General features: G+C 40.9%; 1 protein-coding gene across 1 annotated transcript; it reads left to right on the plus strand.

Moving 5' to 3' along the window:
* The first annotated feature begins 392 nt into the window (after positions 1 to 392).
* gsk3ab (glycogen synthase kinase 3 alpha b) lies at positions 393 to 16,402 on the plus strand. Its single transcript, XM_083894310.1, has 10 exons — positions 393 to 578; positions 8,012 to 8,199; positions 8,366 to 8,449; positions 9,349 to 9,459; positions 13,006 to 13,136; positions 13,378 to 13,582; positions 14,733 to 14,828; positions 14,992 to 15,178; positions 15,319 to 15,396; positions 16,205 to 16,402. Exons 1-10 carry the CDS (start codon positions 404 to 406, stop codon positions 16,270 to 16,272), a joined length of 1,323 nt encoding a protein of 440 aa, XP_083750436.1. The 5' UTR covers positions 393 to 403; the 3' UTR covers positions 16,273 to 16,402.
* Positions 16,403 to 20,672: the final 4,270 nt, after the last annotated feature.

The following is a 20,672-nucleotide window of genomic DNA, read 5'->3' on the forward strand; positions in this document are numbered from 1 at the left end:
CATTTTGGTGACTGCAGATTGTAGTACTAATAAGTCCCAAAAACTACATTTTTTCAAAATGATCAAAAAGTTGAATCAACAACGTTTTTAAAATAATAATTTCAACTTTCAATGTGTTACAGGACACCTAACTTCCATGGGTTTTTTACTGCTGAAATGACTGTCAACAACTCCGTTTCCCATCAACCCTTGCGCGCCTACGTCGTCGTACGTCACCTACCCAGTCCCCCCACCATCATCGTTCTACAGAGGAAGAAAGGGGGAGACGGGCAGCCTATACAGAACGCCGTAAGTGTAGTTTTTATTTATATCGAATAATAAAAACATACATAGATAAGTGAAGTCTGTGCCGGTCTGTCGGCTAATAAAGCTCAACCTTGCCTCGGCTTTAGTTTACACAAATATGAGCGGCAGCGGGCGGGCCAGGACCAGCTCATTCGCTGAGCCTCCCGGAGCTCCCGGATCTGCTGCAGCCGGCGCCGGATCAGCAGTGGCCGGTGGAAGCTCGACAGGAAAAGCTGGGGCTGCACAAGCCACTGGAAGCAGCTCGACGAGCTTTGGGAATTTGAAACTGCCCAGTGAGTATTGTCGTATATTTCTATGATAAGCTACACTTACACGTTATTGCATCAGCTCGGGTTGCGCGTTCTTTTTGAAGGAAATGTGTCTGGGCGTTTTTAATGTCGGTCATTGTCGCGGAGCTAACATTAGCTGGTTAGCTAACTTAAGTTAGCTGTCCTGCTAACGTTAGCTGTGTTTTTCATTAAGGGGCCCCTGAGATCGGGGACATTTATCGCATAGCTAACATTGTCTTTAGTGGGGTTAACCAAGAGGCTAACCCACGGTTAATAATGTTATGTCGTTTTTCCGACATGACCTTTCCATTATTATTACAATGTAACCCAAGGATATGAAAGAGTTACTGTTAGCCGGCGCTCTAATGTAACCGTCTTTAGTATCAGATGTGGGAGCTAACTAGCTTGCTAGTGTGTGTAAAGAGTGAGCTAAAACGATATTTTTAAGTTTTAAGACTCCTCTCCGACCAATTGTGATCGTACACGTAGTTGTTTTTTCTAAGTCGACTGCCTGAAAAGTTAGACATACACTTGCAGTGACAATTTCCCATATTACTAAGTTCCAGCTGGTTAAAAATCAGTGTTGACCTTATCTTTAATGTTTAACTACTTGTCTCAGTACCTACACATGCTGAAAAAGTTACGTCAAACCGCAGGTCCAATGCAAAAAAACAACTCTAGCCCATTTGAGATCATGTCAAACTAGGTGTTAGTTAATTATAGTAGAAGCTGATATCTTTTGCATCCTATTGACTTCTCTATTACAACAATCTCATATAATGATTCAATATCACACTGATTGACATGGCTCTATTAAATGTGGGTGTGCTTGATGCATGCAGTGACACCTATTAAATCAGGCTACCTACTGCACTATTTAGTATTGGATATATAATGTAGCAGTGGGTTGTAGTAGCACACATGAATTAACGGCACTGTCATGGAATTCATACAGATTATCTTTGTTCACAACCCCTCTCACTGCACGACGTGGCTTGTCATTAAGGAGCCTCAATCAAAAGAAATCACCATGACTGAAATCATCTTCTATCTAGGACAGCCCTAAATCGTACAGGCACACAAAGTCCTCTGTTTGTCATCTATACTAGGAATCCTGCTTTGCTAACAGTAAACTTAGTTGGTGTTGTGACAGGAACTTGCTGAATGCTGAGGGGTTATGTAGCTGTGTGTAGTTATGCAGCAGTAGCAGTTACCTGTAAGGGCGAACAGAGGTGTGCAGAGGGACAGACTTGAGACGGCAAGAAATGTCCATTCCCTTAACAAAAAAGAAAAATTTAAGTTGTTTGGGACTGGCTAATAATATACTAATGGGTAACAGCTATTCATCACAGGTGAAATTACTGATTAAAAAATGGTAAGAGATCAAAGCTGAAGCCAGCTGCTTTGCTTTACATCTTTGCTGAAGTACTTGTGGTCCGTCAGCAGATCTATACCAAGTAATTTGGTTAATTCACATTTACTGCTTCAAAATGCAAAATGGATTTTTCACTTGCCCTGTTTCTGAATGTTACTGCCCTTTTCTTCTGAATCTGCTGCACCCAGTGAAAGCATTGTTCTTGTGTCAAAGGTGAACTGACCACGTGGTACCTGGTACTTTTTGGTACCTGCTGTGGCAAGGTTCCAAGTGAATTTAGCTGATTCGACTCTCGGCCACTGATTAGCAGAACATGTCGTCACTGGAAGAGTCATGAGTGCAACATAGATGTAGATCAGTTAAAAAAGACTTAAAATCCCCCCAAAATGCGTTAATCTCTAACATTTAGCAAGAAAACTTTTAAATGATCAATATTCAACAGGGGGAGTCTGGTGTATTTAGTGACTGCACTGTCAAAAGCCGGCAACTGTGAGCCGCATCACAATCCCTTCTGCTGCGTTTCATTTCAGCGACTGTGTCAGGTGGAGTCTGCACTCCGGTCATGCAGTACGGTGCGATTCAGTGAACAAATCTTTTTAATTAACAGATTCTAATGATTCAGTACATCGAAAAACAACTGCTATGCTTTCCACTAGCATGTGTTGTTGTGTTGCCTGTAAAACTACGTCACGACAATTTCACTCAGCCATGCTATGACGGCCCCACCCGCGTTGAGGAGGTACTATAGTAATGGAAAACGGCATGACTGATACCAAACCAAGAAGAACTCAGTCGTGCTAGGACAGACGCATCAACTGTGTCAGTGATTTGTTATACAAGCCCTTTTTCTCTTTTTAGTTAAACAACTCCTTAAAGACCCACCATAAAGAAATGTTCTGCAGGAGACTGCAACAATTAGCCTTTTTACTATGTTGTTTTAAGTTATTTTCTGAAGTATGGTGGAGAATAGGGATATTCATAATCCGGTAATCTGATGTTGACAAGCCATTTCACCCAGTGCACACTATAAAAGCGATATTTGTGTGTAATATAACATTTATGATGTTTCTACTGCTATTTCCGTATCACCTAATATCATTTCAAATAAGTTAACCAACCACTCCTGAGATGTGTACTGCAGATATAAATCTTAAGTTAAAGTGTTGTAAAGGTCTGTAGATTTATTTGGCGACTCCCAAAAAGATCCCCTTACTTCCCTCTCGACCCAGTCTCTGCTATTAATTAACTGCATTGGTCAATTAAGTTCCTTAATAGTCGTGTAGTGATCTTGTCTAAAAACTGCAGAACATTGTGTGATTGCTGTTCCACAAATGTCAGAATGAGAACTTATTCAGAAGTTTTTTGGATGCCAGCAAAAGATATTGAATATACTGTCATAGAGAAGCAATTATTATCAGAATGATTCATTTAGTAAACAAGTAATACTTTATTAATAGATGTCTCTTAACAACAATGGAGGTTAATTATTTCTATTTCACTTTACTGGAACACATCCAGAATACATGTATGCAGTTTTTGTTGTTGTTTTTTGTCTTTTTTAAAAGCGTTTTTCTGAAAAAAACATCCTCTACAGGTGTCAAGTATTTAGCGTGATCTACTCTTACACTTGAACAATAACACAGCTCTGTTAATACTGGATTGGAACCTTAATTAATGTTATTGGTAAATCCTGTGTTTACTATTTAATTTAAAAGAAATATCTGCTGTAAAAACTTCTATTGTGCCAGGTTTATTCAAGACATAATTGAGCATTACATACTCGAGCATGAGTCAGACTCATTGACAGCTCGCTAATATATAAGAGCAGCTTTAAGTCGCATCACTTCATTCCAAATTCACATGATCACGGAATTTCAAAGACAGAAAAACCACCAAAGCTGGTGTTGCCCTGAAGCTTTTGCACAATACTGTACATTTTAGGTTTCCTCCCTTTTCCAGTATAGTTATTTTTGAGCCTGTTGAACCAATGGGGTGAGACAAATCCAGGTTTCATTTAATGTTAATAGCAGCTGTTCCTGTCACAGCATTTTGAATCTGTTGGTGTTATCTGCCTAAAGGTAAATTAATTATGCGTCTATCTTTACCATCTGCCTCCATGTCCAAATTAACCTGCTCTTTTAACAGCCAAAAACACAACGCTCACTTTTAACGCATATGAGGAAAACGCAATTCTTCCAGAAATAATACACATACTGTCTTACTTACTCATAATGCCAGTCACACATCCGTTAGCCTCCATTCACTGTTGTTTAACAAGTATTCAGTGTGTTGCAGTGATCACCATTTGATCAATGGTTTTAGCGCAGCACTGTTAAAGAGTTTACTGTTTTCAATTGATTAACATGAAAAGCCATGATTGAATCACTAGTTTCTTCTTATTCAGGTGTCTGACACCATAAACAAAAGTATGTCAGTGAAAACAATTAAGTACAATACTAGTACTGTAGAACAGTATGTGATCACTGTGGGCAGGAGTTGACGGATTAGCTCAGAGTGACTGAAAGCAAAGGGAAACCTGAAATTATTACATATATTTTTTCCTGCTATTTTGAATGTAGCCTTATACTGTAATCAATACAATACAATAATTCAGTTTGAATCTAAGAATTGTGAGCAAGTTGCTGGTTTTGCTTTGGTTCCTCTGCCCATGTTGAGTTAGCTTATAATTGCATTTAAACATGTTGTGTTTCTTTTCAATTACCATCACCTCCATCCAACCTTTAACCCCTGAACACACAAAAAAATCAGTTTCACTTTATTATTTTGAGTGTTCTTTGTTTCTTTACACGAATACAGACAGCAGGAGTAGCACAGGACCTTTAAGTGTTAATTTCTGATCATCACCCTGCTTGGCCACGTCAAGGTATTACATAATTAATAAGGATAATAAGGATGTTAATGATTAACCATTAGTTTCTTAGCTCCTAACCAACAGAATCTGTTAGATTTTGTTGCTTTATTATTTCCCCAGATCTCACATGCGGCGAAATAAACTTTTCATAGCAGAAGAGTGTGTACATCAACCAAAGAACTGACATTATTCACAGATATAGAAGTCTATGGTAAAGGGTAACAAACATATGGTAAAATAAACCAGCTTCTGAGCTGCACCTTTGCATGAATACAGTGCTGCTAGCCGTGATTTGGGCAGACTCGAGCCTAGATCAGACACTACAGACGCGCTACTACTTTGCAGGATTCACCACTTCAGTTTCGCAGCGTTGAAACTGAAGTTTAAAAAAAGTCTTCTCTGGATGTAAATCCCATTAACCTCTAGACTTCAAACACACTGTGATTCCCCCAGGTCAGCCAGGTAATACCTGTGTGTTCCATTCAGCCTTCAACTTAAGACAGGACGAACAGAGCAGCTTATTCAAGTAAGAGCCTCGTTCTCTTTGGCAATTATGTGATTGCTTACGTGAATTCCACGTAACTCATTTGCCCTCCGTGTATTTTTTAAATATGATTTAACAGAGAAAAAGATCGGTGCATTTTTATTCTTTATTGTTAATAATAATCCAGCGTTCAACATTTTGTTAAAGAAAATGTATTTAAAAAATTGGCAAATGATCATGAACCTAATATGAGACTGATTATAAACCAGAAACCAAAGCTTTTCAATGACAGCTGGGCAGAGTGCTCATTTGAGCATTCATTATTTAATGGACTATCTGCCACAGCTGCTTCATGTTTAATGTGCTCCCCTCTGTCTTAACTTATTTTTATTTTGTTTGTTTTTTGTTGTTTTTTTAAGTGTGTGAAAGTGATGCTAAAAGGAGAAGCTGTGTATTGTGGAGCTGGTATACAGGAATTTAAAGGAAATGCACAGTGACTGATAAAGGATAAGTATTTCCTGCTGACCTGAGGGTAAAGATCATAGACCAATCTTGTGGATTTGCTGGTGGCTTGTGTTTTACCTTGTTAATATTTTTGGTGGAAAATTATTATAATATTAGAAAAGTGTAGTTTTCAATTACACAGAAAAAGCAGACGACGAAGTCGGATCGCTGTCTCAGATCTTCATCAGTTTTATTGAGGGAGCTAAATGCTTAATTGTTTCACTTGTTTGAGTTGTGGGAGACCAACTAGTAGCCGTGAGGGTCCTGTTGAGACAGGTGAAGTGAACAAACACAGGAAATGGTAGCTTTACTGGGTGTGCTACTGTCCACACAATTTAATCACAGGCTCTGACAAGCCTTTTAGCCACATTCCCTTTTCTGCTTTTCTCCCGTCTCTGCCTCCCATTGTCACTGCTTCCAGTGCTAAATTTGGCAGGTCGTTCTTGACCCAACTTGCACGTGTGAAAAACGCTGAGTCGATACTTGACCCTAAAGGCCACATTATACTTCTCCGACTGCGTATGCGTTATCCGTCTGCGTCACCACGGAGACGCCTCGAGCATTTATACTTCTGCGTCGTGGTGACGGACACTCGCTGCAATTTCCCGCCCGATCAGAAGGGGTCGCTGCGCAAGGTTGTTGTGCTTCTGGCTACAGTGAGCAATGGCGTCCGAGAAAGAAAGAGAGCGAAAGACTGTTGTTGTTAAAACAGTGGCCGTTTCTCACTTTTCTGTGTGACGGAACGCAGTTTTAAGATAATTTGAGGCGAGAAATTGGCCATTTAGGGTCTAAACATGTGCTGTGTGTGTTAAGATGTGACGTATTTATAGTTCGGCAGCGGCGTTATCGGCGGGGATCAGCTCCGCCTCTGTCAGGACGTCCGGAGCGCACTGTGAGCCGGCACAGAGCAGCTTCGCTCGGCCTGTCCTGAGGACCAATCGCAGCTCTTGCCGTCTCCGTAGTCCCTTGACGGAGTGACGGACACTTAAAAAATATTTCGTGCACCCGGAGACGACGCAGAGGCTCTTCGACAGGTTCTGCGTCGACGCAGAGGACTCTGCGTAGCTACGCAGAGCACTTTACGCAGGAGTATAAATTGGGCTTTACTTGACTGTGAGGTCTTGAGCATCTGACTTTGCGCGATTTTCCAACGTCGGAGATTAACCAGACAGTGACACAAGTTCAGATTACTGCTGCAACTAATGATCTATTCTATCTATTATTTTCTTGTTTAATTTATGGTAATAATATTAATCGTTTGGTCCAGAAAATGTTGGTCAGTGTTTCCAAAAACCAAATGATGTTCTCAAATGTCTTGTTTTAGAGATAATTATGACGAGTCTAAGAATTTTTTTTTTTCCCCAGCTCTAAGTCTACCTATAACACAACCATAATATAAATAGAAACTGTAAATAGAATATCTACATTACAAACACAATATATGTAGCGAATGTGATATATATTGTTGGAAAGCAGACATGGAAGAAGCTGAGATACGTATGACGCATTTGTGCAGACAGTCACCCTTCTCCAGTCAAAACGATCTAATGTCGCTCTGTAATGGTCAACCAGGCTGGGATTTGTCCCTAAAGCATGCTGGGAAGTGTAGTTCTTCATTAGAAGTGGTTGTGTTCCAGTGGAAATAACTTGTTTAGATAAACAGCAAAGGTAAGACAACATTTCTGGTTGTATTTCTTGAAAGGCGGTTGTTGTTTTGCTCTTATTTTGTGGCTAGGATCCGTGAATCTTGGTCATGGAGTGATAAGAAAAAATGGTACCGTTGGAATCTGTGGATTCTCTGTCCAACCGTCCAACCATTTTTTTGGTTTACATACAGTAATCGCGCCGATGGTCCGGTGCCAGTAGTAGTAACGGTGTTTTCTGCTCTTGCTGTTTGATCCATCGGTGTCAACACCCAAGAATTGTTTATATGAGCTTTCAGCTGAGTTTCTGACCTTTCTGTGGGTATGCAGCATGTCTGTGTTTATTAAAGTTAGATATGGTTTTATGGCGTTTTTGACGTTGCGTGTGACACAGGGAGGAACCCCTTTGCACCTGGCGCCTCACTTTGTGCTAAGATGACGTGCCTTGTAACTAGCAAAATGAGTTGGACACACCCTAATGCACTTCTGCCATGCCTTTATCGATGCATTGTCCAGCCCCATTTCTAACAAGAATATCTTTGTGCTTTCATTTTGCAGGGGACAGCGGCAAAGTGACGACAGTGGTAGCCACACCAGGCCAGGGTCCAGATCGCCCGCAGGAAGTCTCCTACACAGACATAAAGGTTATAGGAAATGGCTCCTTCGGGGTTGTGTACCAGGCCCGTCTCATTGACAGCCAGGAGATGGTGGCAATTAAGAAAGTTCTCCAAGACAAGAGGTTTAAGGTATGTTTAGACAGGTTTACCCAGTCAGATAATTACGATGACACAAAATGTGTAATTCTAAAAACGCCAGTAACTGTCATGTATTGACGTCTGTTGTGTATGTTTTTACACAATTCACTTTACATGTATTTTTCTTTCCTTTTGCTTTTCCCTTTCTTCATTGCAGAATAGGGAGCTGCAAATTATGAGGAAATTGGACCACTGCAATATTGTGAGGCTACGTTACTTCTTCTACTCCAGTGGCGAGAAGGTGTGTATGCACTGACTCTTATTCTGTAGGAATCAGGTTTCCCCAGAAGAAAGACTAACTCCACACCCAGTCTTTTGAATGATGCACGCTTCCAGGATGAATCATAGACATGTCCTGAACTAGTACTGTGGCATGTATTCACACTCCTAAACTGAATATCTCGCACAATTGTGGTTTGCTTTTGCCCTAAATGTAACGGCAGTGGAGATAACTCTACATCACCAAATGTTGAAAGAAAAGAGATGCATGTGCTAATAATGAATATGTGAAATACATTCAAAATATTTGTGTCCTTGAATGCATCTTTAAGTACCTCATATTATGCCAAATCCAACATAGCAGGGATGGCACGGTGCCTTTAGTGCCTAGTAGTAGTTCAATCATTCTGCCTCAACTTTGCTCAGGCTACAAATCAATTTGACCTTGTTTTTGATGAAATATTTTATGGTTGATAAAGTGCTCTAGTTGTGTCAGTGAGCTTGAATGTCCTTCCTGCATATAGGAGTGGTTACACTTCATTTTACAAAAATTACAATAGCAGGCTAATCAATTGTGTTGTCATTCATAGAGGCATTTTATTCTTTATAAATATGTATGAGTGCAGTGCCAATAAGCCTAACTGCAATTTTTAACTGTCTGTCATTTTGTAGCTAATAAGTGTAACAGCTGAGCTAAGTATTTAACTACCCTTGTCCTTCAGTTTTATAGCTAATTACCCCATACAATTATAGTCATTAATTCTTCTTTATGTGCTTATCCCATATCCAATCTAGTATATCATTTTAAGACCTGTTTAAATGTGAACATTGTGCTCATAACACTGGATTTAGTTTTGTGTTAAGAAGTAACTCTCCACTTCTAATTGCACAATCCTCCTTTCTTTTCTTACTCCTTTCCAGAAAGATGAAGTGTATTTGAATCTGGTGCTGGACTTTGTCCCCGAGACCGTGTACAGGGTGGCTCGGCACTTTAACAAGGCCAAGACTACCATCCCCATCATCTATGTTAAGGTGGGTGGACTCAAAAAAACATAAGCCGCTTTCAAACACGAACTCCGTATAATGTCTGCAGAATTGGGTCAGGATCATTGTCATTCACACATGGAGAACGCAGAGGGAGATTGTCTGAGTGCGATTTGTTCATACTGTGGAGGATCCAGGTGAGGGCGTGGTGCCTGGCTTAAGCATGCAGGAGACACCACCCATCCACTCACCATGGATTATCCAGATTTTCTCCTGCTACGTTCTCACATGAGCTCAACTGGACATTATCTGGTGAAACAGAGAGCTGATTGGAGAATCTCTGCAGAAATGTGCAGACTTCAGTGAGTGTCTGGAAGCAGCTGCACACACACACACACACACACAGACACAACTGGTTGTTTTCCACTCCCTGCTTTCACCACGCTACCGAAGGCAACAAAGTGGTATTTTAAGTTCTTAGGGCATTTCACGCTTAGTTCTGTATGAATCATAAGTGAAAAGTGCAGTTATCGCTGAAGCAGTTGTTTTCTTCTCATGTTTACGATATTGTAGGGTGATGTGAAAGCTGGGAATGCAACTTTGGCAATGATAAGGGATTAATGCAACTGAAATGCAATTGAGCTGTAACTTGAATTGCTAAATGTGTTTGTTTTCTGGGAAATTCTCGACATCCAGGCAGCATTGCTTTCATGTCCTCTTCATAGGAAACACACAGGCAAAGTGTTCTTGTTGTTCTTGAGTTTAAGAGTGCACTACCTTGTAAGTACATAATTCATTAATATAAAAGATTAGACACAAAGCAATAGTAACTCTGTCCTAATGAATAGCAGATATTTTTACCTTGACTAATGGGCCTCATTCACCTCATTCACTCACCTCTGTGTGTGGTCATTATCTCTCTCCCGGTGTCCCGTATTAAAATGTTAGATTTAAATCATTCATTTCAGGCTTTTCCCTTCACTCATCAGATTTCTTCTGATACCTGGTGGAGGTATTTTTCCTTTTTGAATTTCACAGACAAACTTGCGGTTTGAGGGTTATGACGACACAAATGGAAAGATGGTCCCAGAAGAAATAATGTGTTTGAAATAAACTTGGTTCCCTGTTTAAAGGGCTGCGTTCAGGGACTTTGTTTGTTTACCGTGTTTGTACGAGCAGAAAGGACATTATAGTTGTCTCATGGCCCATTTACCTTCCTCAGCCTGCTGCTGCTCCCCCGTGGCTTTGAGATGTGGACTGATCCCTCCCTCTTACGCTCACTTTTATCATCCTTCCTTCCTCCAGCCACACACTTCCATCACAGCATTACTCAGGTCTTTCTACCCTCTGGGTCTCAGGTTTTTTTTTTCACATCTCTCTCTCTCTTTGTCTCCCTTCTCCTCACTCGTCTCTTTCTCTCTACCCCCCTTTTTAACCATCAACTCATCTCGCAGTAAATTTGTCTTTAATCATTCTGTAATATGTGGTCATCCTGCCGTCACTGCTTCCTGTGGGTAATAATGATAATAGTGGGGAGGATGACAGGGATTTGATATGAAGATGCTTACAGTCTGCATTCCACAGGCGCAATGAAAGTGTGACTAGAGCATGTAGAAAAATGTCAAATAGAGGTTGTACAAGGATGTTAAAGGTGCATTATGTAATAAATCTAAATCAACTGGCCACAAAATCCTCCTAATATGTCACAGAGACTCAGGAATAATGTTCATATAACAAACTGAACTCACCAACAACAACAGTACAGACAAAATATTTGCATTAAAAAAAATATTTTGAAGACTGCAAATCATGTTTATGTTTTGAAATCACGCTTTGGCATGTGGCTCCACCTACCGACGTCTACCAATCATTGCAGTCAGTAGAGTCTCAGCTCAAGAGCAACCACGGGTTGCCAGTTACGTCAGAAAACGAAACCTAAAAGACCTCGGTATTTTGAATTTGAATGTAGTAACTGTTTTTGGCCACATTCTTACATATAGCATTCTACTGTATGTATACAGATGGTTCTTTCAACACACATCTACACAGTGAACCTGCAAAACCCAAGTTGCGCCCATATAGAAGTGATGGAGATCAATACAGACAAACACTTGTTCCCCTGTTTGTGGAAAACAACTTATATCACCTGTATATTACATCTGCGGTCCCCAGCCTTCCTGGAGTCGGGTATATTTTTGTAAAACAACTAAATATTTCTTCTTTCACCCAGCTTCGGAAATCTCTTCCTTCGGCTGGTCTCAAGTTTAGCTCAGGTCAGTCAAGGTCTCTGAGGACCATGTGGATATATACAGTACAGTTGCTTGACAGGCTTTAAAAACATTGAATACAGTTTCTTTTAAAAGGCCATAGTCCATGGTTTTTTTGTTTTTTGAAATCCTGGGATTTAATTTATAACCTTAAAGCGGAACTAGACCGGAAGTTCCTATTAGTATTAGTTTTTTTGGTGTGTATCTGCGTCATTACCTTGTTTATGAAGCCCTGACGGTTCCAAAACAAACAGTTCAGCCATTGCTGAGAACACTGTGTTTTATTGTAATCTCGGGGCTCAACGAGATCACTGAAAATCCCGTAATAGTTACGTAAACAGCGGTTCTCCTGAACAGCAGATCGTCCTGCTCCGGGCACTAGTCCGGGCACATCCGGTTGCGTACATTGAACCGCAGAAGAAGAATAACGTCCGTTGTGGAGGTGTTTCACGAGCAACAGTGTCTTCTGACTCTGGGTCTGACTCCGGGTCAAAGGTCTTTAAAGGGACTGCGGCGGATAGTCGTGAAGAAGCTATTTTTAAACACTGTTAAAACAATGTTTTGATAATGAGGAGCAGTGCATCCACCGTTCCAGAGGGGGGCGCTGCGCTTCTGAGAACGGATGTGCTGGATAGTACTGGCCAATCACAAGACTCTGTCTTCTGGGGGTGAAAGTTCACTATGAAATTTCACAGCAGAAAAACACCGTCAGAAAAGAGGATTTCTATTGGCTCGTTTACAGCAACAAGGAGGTTTTTTTACCATAAAAACAAGTTAATATATGTAAGTCGACCTCCATAACTAACATATATGTGCAACAGGACCACTCTATGTGAGCTTTAAACTTTTCCAGTATTTCCTGTTACTGGCTGAAGGCAGTAATGTAAATGAGATTGTTTTGTGAGTGATTGCAGGCTGTCAGGACATGTCTCTACAACCTATAGTGGGAATGTTCTGACAGTCATGTTCACTTAGTGATGTCGCAAATGCAGTCACTACTAATTAGTTTATCCATCCGTCTGCCCAGGTGCTATAATTGTAATAATGTATGTCATTAAGACGTTAGTGTTTTGCTGTATTCAGCTGCAAAGCGCTCGATTGGTTCTACCGGCTTTCCAACATCATGTAATACTGTGGCTGGCATGACTGTGAAATGACCATTCAGTTTCATTGAATTTATTATTGCATTACAACGGTTTTTGAAATTTAAAATAAACCTGCCCACCTCTACTCATGACAACAGAGAGCACATCCTCTGGAAAACATGTATGATTTCTGTTGTTAAACACTGTTGGGCATAATGCCAACCTTCTCTGTGTCCCCTCAGGTATACATGTACCAGCTGTTCCGCAGTCTGGCTTATATCCATTCCCAGGGCGTGTGTCACAGAGACATTAAGCCTCAGAACCTCCTGGTGGACCCAGAGACAGCCATCCTCAAACTCTGTGACTTTGGCAGGTCAGTAACTGACGCTGCCTCTGGACATGCGTGTCTTTCCTTATTCTGTCTCTGTTTGAGTATCTGTGTTTGTTTGTGAAAGCCGTCTGTTTCTCATTCTTGACGTGTTCTTTACCTCCCCGTCTCTCTGTCTTGGTCACTCGTGTATCTGCTGTATTTGTAAAAGAAACAAACTGACAAATAAAAGGTTCATGTTGTTTGACACACTGCTGTCTTCATGTCCCATCTACGAAACTTGCAGTGCAAAGCAGCTTGTTCGCGGGGAGCCGAACGTGTCCTATATCTGCTCACGGTACTATCGCGCCCCAGAGCTCATCTTTGGTGCCACCGACTACACGTCCAACATTGACATCTGGTCAGCGGGCTGTGTGCTGGCCGAGCTGCTGCTGGGTCAGCCCATCTTCCCCGGAGACAGTGGTGTGGACCAGCTAGTAGAGATCATCAAGGTACAGTACAGTAAGGATGGTGGAGAAAGGCCAACTGATTGTATAATCCACTAAATGGTACAAGCCATAGTGTTGTCTGTTCGTGAAACTAGTTTCCACACAGCTTTAGATGCTGTGCTGCATTTAATTTTTAGTTTATTGTCATTTTACAAAGCAGAGCCAGTACAACACAATTCCCTGTATCAATACGGACAGTGTCGCATTGATGAGACAATTATCATTAACAGTCTGTGACAGTGCACAACGTGATTCAGTCATTGTTTTCTTCCAGGACATGATAAAAATTTAAAAAGCATTGACTTTAGAATCAACCACAGTGTAAAAAATTTATCAGTGTTTCTACAGTATCTTTAACCCCCGGATTTCCACTGGACGCGTTACAGCCGCGGCACGTCAACGGCGCGGTTCTGCTTCGACCTCTGCCCGGCGTCGATCCCCACCGGGCGCGTAATTCACGGAAGATCGCGTGATAATCTCGAACGGACGAGAGTTCGCGAGATCCAGCGATAGACTGTGTGTATAAAGGAAACAACAACAACAGCTTCTTTCATTCTCCGACGTGGAAGAACTGTTGATCTGTTGTCCTAAATTATTTTATGTTTCTCTACTTCAACAATCAGTCTCTCGTCGTACATCATGACTCTCCGAGACGCTCTGATTAATTGACCGTTGACCTGGCAGCACCGGTCACGACGTAATGTTGATGTGAAGTTGTGAGAGGCTATATGACCTGCTTATTGTCTTTTATTTTGAAAGGGGGGGCGGAACTGTTTTACTTTTACTTAGTTTATTATGAGAAATTTTACGCGGTTCAGCAGCGGCAACGGCAAAAATAGAACCGCTACCTATCGCAAGCCGCTTCTGGGACGCTGCTGAGACGTTCTGCAGCGCGTCTGGTGGAAATGCTCTCATTGATTATTAGAATGGAAGCGATTTGCAACCACGACCGCACCGCTGACTTGCCGCGGCTGTAACGCACCAAGTGGAAATCCGGGGTAAGAATTCCAGAAAGAATGCTTACACATACAAGGTTTAGTTCTCATGTAGTTCTAATCCACAGTGACATTCCCACCTCCTGTTTTGCATATAAGATATAGAGTTTATAATGATCGGCATGACTAAATATTGACTTTTCCCCCTCTTGTGTTAGGTTCTGGGGACACCGACACGAGAGCAGATTCGGGAGATGAACCCCAACTACACAGAGTTCAAATTCCCACAGATTAAAGCGCACCCTTGGACAAAGGTATGTTCTGGAGAACATTAATGCTGGATTACAGTAAATCACACACAGGCTCAATGGAATACTTTTAATATGTACTGTATGCCAGAACAGACCCAGATCGTATGAAACGGAGATGAGATGATATAGACTTGGTGTGTATTCTTAATTGTCTTTCTGTTTACAGGTGTTTAAGCCTCGTACCCCACCAGAGGCCATTGCCCTCTGCTCTCGACTGCTGGAATACACGCCGGTGACCAGACTCTCTCCTCTGGAGGCATGTGCACACGCCTTCTTCGATGAGCTGCGCCAGCCCAACACTCGCCTGCCCAGCGGACGAGAACTGCCGCTCCTCTTCAATTTCAGTCCTGTTGGTCAGTTCTGCCTTCCTTTGTGTTTGTCTTACCTGTGTTTAACCTGTAAGATCCTCCCGATTGGTGTTTTCGTGCCGTTTTGCTTCTAGCCTTTTTACATGTAATTAAATGTATTTGTTTGTTTGTTTATGCACTTGCAGAGCTGTCTATCCAACCCCAGTTAAACTCCACACTCATTCCTCCTCACGCTCGTGCACAGACATCACCTGCCTCACATGGTATGTTGGGCCATATGGAAGGATACTGTTTTTGATGCAAAATACTGAGAACAGCTGATATTGTTTTTTTATTGTTCAGGGTATCCGCAGGGTCTTAAAAAGTCTTAAATCCAATAATTTGAATTTAAGGCCTTAAAATGTCTTAAATTCTCCTAATATCTCACAAAAAGTCTTAAATACAATTTTGAAGGGTCTCAAAAATCTATTAACGTTACTTTTATTTAAAACATGCATAAACTTTTGAGGATGCGATAACATGTAGGCCACCTGTGCTGCCCGGTGACAATTTATCGAGCACCACTAGCTAGTGTGCTGTGCGCGCGCCGCGGTGTGTTACAGCTTAGCATAGCAGCGTAGAAAACTTAATGAAAGCCCACAGTGAAGCCGTATTGCAAGTTAAACAATGTGTGGCTCCAATTTTCCTTCATGTCTTTGTACTTTTTTGCCAGTATAGATTTGAAATGAGTCTTAAATTGTATTCATTATGGTCTTAAAAACATCTTAAATTTGACTTATTTAAACCTGCAGAGACCCTGTTGTTGGTGGTGGTTGTTTTTTATATAATAAACAATAATAATAATAATTTAAAAAAAATAGATAATTTGAATAATCCTCTATAATATCTTTACCTGGTTGATGCTAACCTGTTTAAACTTAAGCCAATATTTTGTGTGTTTAATGTATTGTTGTAAGATGCTGCACAGATAATACAGTGATTCAAACAATGATGAATGAAATGTAAAAAAAACATGACTGAACTTGTTCTTTTTTAAATTTTGACCCATGTATTTCCTCTCTCGTCCTGCAGAGGGCAGTGTGTCAGACAGTACTGCTCAGCCCAGCTCAGCGCCTGGATCCATCAACAACAGCACCTGAGCATCCCTCCCTCTGTCATCCTTTCTTTTCTTTTTTTCCCCCCCCATCTTACCCCGTTTTCCTTTATCCCCTCTGCTCTTCTCTCTCTCAACCTTCGTCCTGGCTCCAAACCCTTAAAATAAGAGAAAAAAAAGAAAAAAGCCTCTACACGCCCACATCTACACTCAGCATTACTATGTACTCTGAATGTTAACCAACCGATTTCCGTGGCTGCTAGCTTCAGGAGGATGTGGTTTGTTTTTAAGGACGTTAATGTAGCCGTGGTTGGGCTCAATATAAGCCGCATTTCTGTGTTCAGGTTGACCCATGTCTGCTCTGTTAGAATAAAGAAATGCTACATTGCTTGGGCAGGATGTTTGGGAGATGAGGAGGGGAGTTGTACATGTCGTGTGGATTTTTCTGCATTATTATTATTATTATTGACAGTTGACTTTTATCCCTATTCTGTGCTTTTTTTTATTTGTACGAGCTCATTTTAAATGTGTGGCTGTGGTGCCACAGAATGGAGTTTTTGCTTGGCGTGAGTTAAGACGAGGCCTGTATGTAAGGCCTGATCCTCATTGACAATCATCTTAGTAGAGTCAAAGACGACGGACTCGTTCTGCACATGGTGTTTGATTGTGCGTCCCACTCTGTACGCCCGTTGCTTTTCTGTCTGTGAACTCTGCTCAAGTGTTGTCAGTCGGTTCACTCAGCCCGGTGGTGAAAACCTTTTTCCTTTCTCTTTTTTAATCTCCCTGACGGAACAGATTGGCAAAATCTTTTGACCATGTCATTTTAGATAACGGATGGTTTTAAATTTTATTGCAAAGCGGGGGCACTGCAGCCTGTCTTACCGTTTTCTTTTTGAATACTAGCTCCTCGGCTGCCTTTTTTATGAGTAAGAGGGAGCTTTGTGTGAGCGCGGTGCACCTCTTCAGTTTCTTCGGTGTAAGCTCACGTTGTCTTATGTTAAGCTGGAAACCAAGCATGTCGTGATGATTCTCGAATAAGTATTGCACATCTCCAAAAAAAGGAGGAGTAGTGGAAGAGTAAAAAAAAAAAGGAGGTGAGCTATGTGAACGTAATGTCACACAGATGGAGCCGACGGTGTGGGCGCTCCAGTTCCATCCACGAGACGAGGTCTCAAAAACACAGTTTCCGGACAATATCGTCGCCCTATTAACTATGTCACTTCTACGCGTTGCGTTTCATATCGCTTTGTCGAACGGTGATGTCGGATGTGGAGGGAGAGACTGCGAGTGTGCACACGTGTACGGTTTGCGCAGGAGGAGGATCTCTGTGTTGTGCTGAGTGTTGAAAACCCTCTCCAGTCCTTCCCAAACACCTCATCACGTCGCCCCTCTTCCTCGTTCAGTCACGCAGCCCTAACGGTCCGTCGTCTGCACGGACTGTTTTTCGTTTTTTTCCTTCTTCACGCAAATGTGCATGTTCAGCCCAGGTTGACTACAATATATTACATCCCATAATAATAATCTGACCAGAAATGATGCTGAAAACCCTTGACACCCAAAAGCTTTTGGAGCCCTCCTCCCTCCCCATTTCCTCTTCACGCCCCGTCCCTCTGCCTTCTGCTTCCATCTTTCGTCCTCCTTTTTTTTTCTCTTTTTTTTTTTTCCACTGCTATACTGTAAATATCAAGTACCTTTTTATTTTATTTTGTTATTTTTTTTGTTATTATTGTTATTATATTGTTCTTGTATTTTTTTTTTTTGCCAGTAGACCGGTGCAGCAGCAGCCGGACTGTTTATCCTCAGTCGCAGTCTGTAAATACAATTTCATTTCAGTCCCTGGTTCAAAAGGGGGAAAAACAGAACAAAATGTTTCATTTTTAATTCTCTCTCCCTCCATTTCTCTCTCTACCAACTTTCCCTTTTCCCCATAAATGTTGTCATATGTGTTCTATTTATTGTATTGTGTTTTTTGGGGGGTGGGGCTGGTTTATTTTTTTAATTATTATTATTACTGTAGTGGTCACTATTGTGGGATTTGCTTTTTTGTTTAGTTCTTTTTTTTTTTTTTCCTTATTCCAGTTTTTAGTCCAGCGGCGTCACATGCAAAACAATTTAACATCCAAGATACTGTACACAGATCATGACGGGAGTTGGCGTTTCGAACCGTGAGTTTATAGCTGCACATGCTAGACATCGAGTGGAACCTCTGTTTTCCATTTAACTTCAATGTGAAGGGAATGTTACAAACCTCAGTTTAAAAAAATGAAAGACAAAAAAAGAGGTTGAAGTGTGCATCACCGTGTGTGTGTGTGTGTGTGTGTGTGTGTGTGTGTTGTGTGTGTAAGAGAGGGGGGGAAAACAAATGTGTCCATGTGACATCTCCTGTGTCTGACTGTTTTCCCTCTCCGAGTCGTACGAGTGTAACGGGTTTGAACTGTTGACCTTCAGCGTGTGTTTCACAGATACTTTGTGAGTGTCTTGAACACAGCTGCAGGCCGTGTGTGTGTGTGTGTGTGTGTGAATGGATGTTATTCTGTGTTTTCTTAAATGAAGAGCTGACTAAATGTGCTTTTTTTTGGTCCTATTTTATTATTTTATTTGTTTTGTTTCCATAGTGATCTGTCCCATTTAGTTTTTAATTTGCTGTGACCCTGCTCTTTTATCATCTGGGGGGGGAGGGGAAGGGGAAAGGGGGAGGGGGGGGGGTGTCATTGTTGGGAACAGAGAGATTAGATAAAGGAGATGATGAACAGTGAGGGATGAAGGGAGAGAGACAGTTTTTGTTTGTTGGTATAAATAATTAAACTCATTAATAAAGTGATGAAACTGTTCCTGTCTCATAGTCGTGACTAAATGATGAAATATTGAAGCGTGTTTAAAGGCTCGCAGCAGGAATACAAGGTTGTAATGAAATAATAACACCGTGTTTATTGACGACAACTGACTTGGCCTGTGTGCAAACAACGAGCACGTCGGTGATCGGGACTTAAAAGTGTGTCAAATGTTCACATTTGGCCTCATTTTTTTTTCCCCCCAAAAAAAACACGCTGTTAAACACATTAACATCGTGTCAGCCTACAGAATAATTGCCTGAATAATCTGTGTTTTGTGTTTTCTCTCTATGAAGTAGTTAAATAACTGGTTTCTTCAACTTTCACTCAGGAACATGTTTTTAATTGTCTGATATTGAGTCACTGTAATTATCAATTTGGAAAATATTGTGAGCAAATTACTACTCCTTATGTTTAAGTCCAGGGGTCCGTTTCACAAAGCAGGTTTAGTGAAAACTCTGAGTCTGTTAACCCTGAAATGAGGGAAACTCTGAGTTTTCCGTTTGACAAAGGGAGGTAAGTCAAACCAGAGAAAGAGGAGTAACTCTAGCCTGTTTCACAGAGAGAGGTAACTTAAGCTCTCGGTCAGTTACCATGGTAACATGCTCTTTGAAACAAACCTGGTCGGGAGCAGGTTTTTCTCCGCAAACCTTGAGTTTCTCTCTGTCTCCGCCCTCTTTCAGACACACACGATATTTGATTTCCTCATTCATTCAGTCAGCAGAGTTTTAGCGTAGTATAGTTCTGCGTCTGTTCTGCGTTAAAATTAGAAGTTATATTAGGTGGAGACTATTTTCACTACCATGTCCGTGGATGAAGGTGCAGCATTACTGCGCAGAGAATTAAATATTCGTCTGGAGATGATTATCAGACCTCATATATGTTCTTACATTTCCAGACACTTTTCTTTTTGAGCGGAACTGTTTCTTTGGGGTCCCGTCCCCAAATTGGGTCGCGAGATGCTTTCTGGGGGTCGCCAAATCATTTTGGAAAAATATATATAAAAAAAAAAACTTTTTTTAAAAAAAAATATATTGTTCCAAAATGATTTGGCGACCCCCAGAAATCATAGAAGAAAAAAAAAAAATGTTTAAAAAAAAAAATTAAAAAATATATATATATTTTTTTTGATTTTTTAATTTTTTTCCAAAATGATTTGGCGACCCCCGAGAAGTCATCTCGCGACCCTAAGAAAAAGGTCGCGAGATGACTTCTGTGGGTCCAATAGGGGATGCTTTCTGGGGGTCCAAATCATAGAAAATATATATAAAATATAAAAAAAATAAAAACTTTTTTTTTTGTTAAATATATTGTTCCAAAATGATTTGGCGACCCCCAGAAATCATAGAAGAAAAAAAAAATGTTAAAAAAAAAAAAATTAAAAAAATTTTTTTTTTTAATTTAACTTTTTTTTTTTTTTTTGATTTTTTTTTTTTTGATTTTTCAATTTTTTCCCAAAATGATTTGGCGACCCCCCAGAAAGCATCTCCCCCAGAAAGCATCCCCTATTGGACCCACAGAAGTCATCTCGCGACCTTTTTCTTGGGGTCGCGAGATGACTTCTGTGGGTCCAATAGGGGATGCTTTCTGGGGGAGATGCTTTCTGGGGGTCCAA

This window comes from Microchirus variegatus, assembly GCF_963457635.1.
Source record: "Microchirus variegatus genome assembly, chromosome: 1".
In the NCBI taxonomy this organism is placed as follows: Eukaryota; Metazoa; Chordata; class Actinopteri; order Pleuronectiformes; family Soleidae; genus Microchirus; species Microchirus variegatus.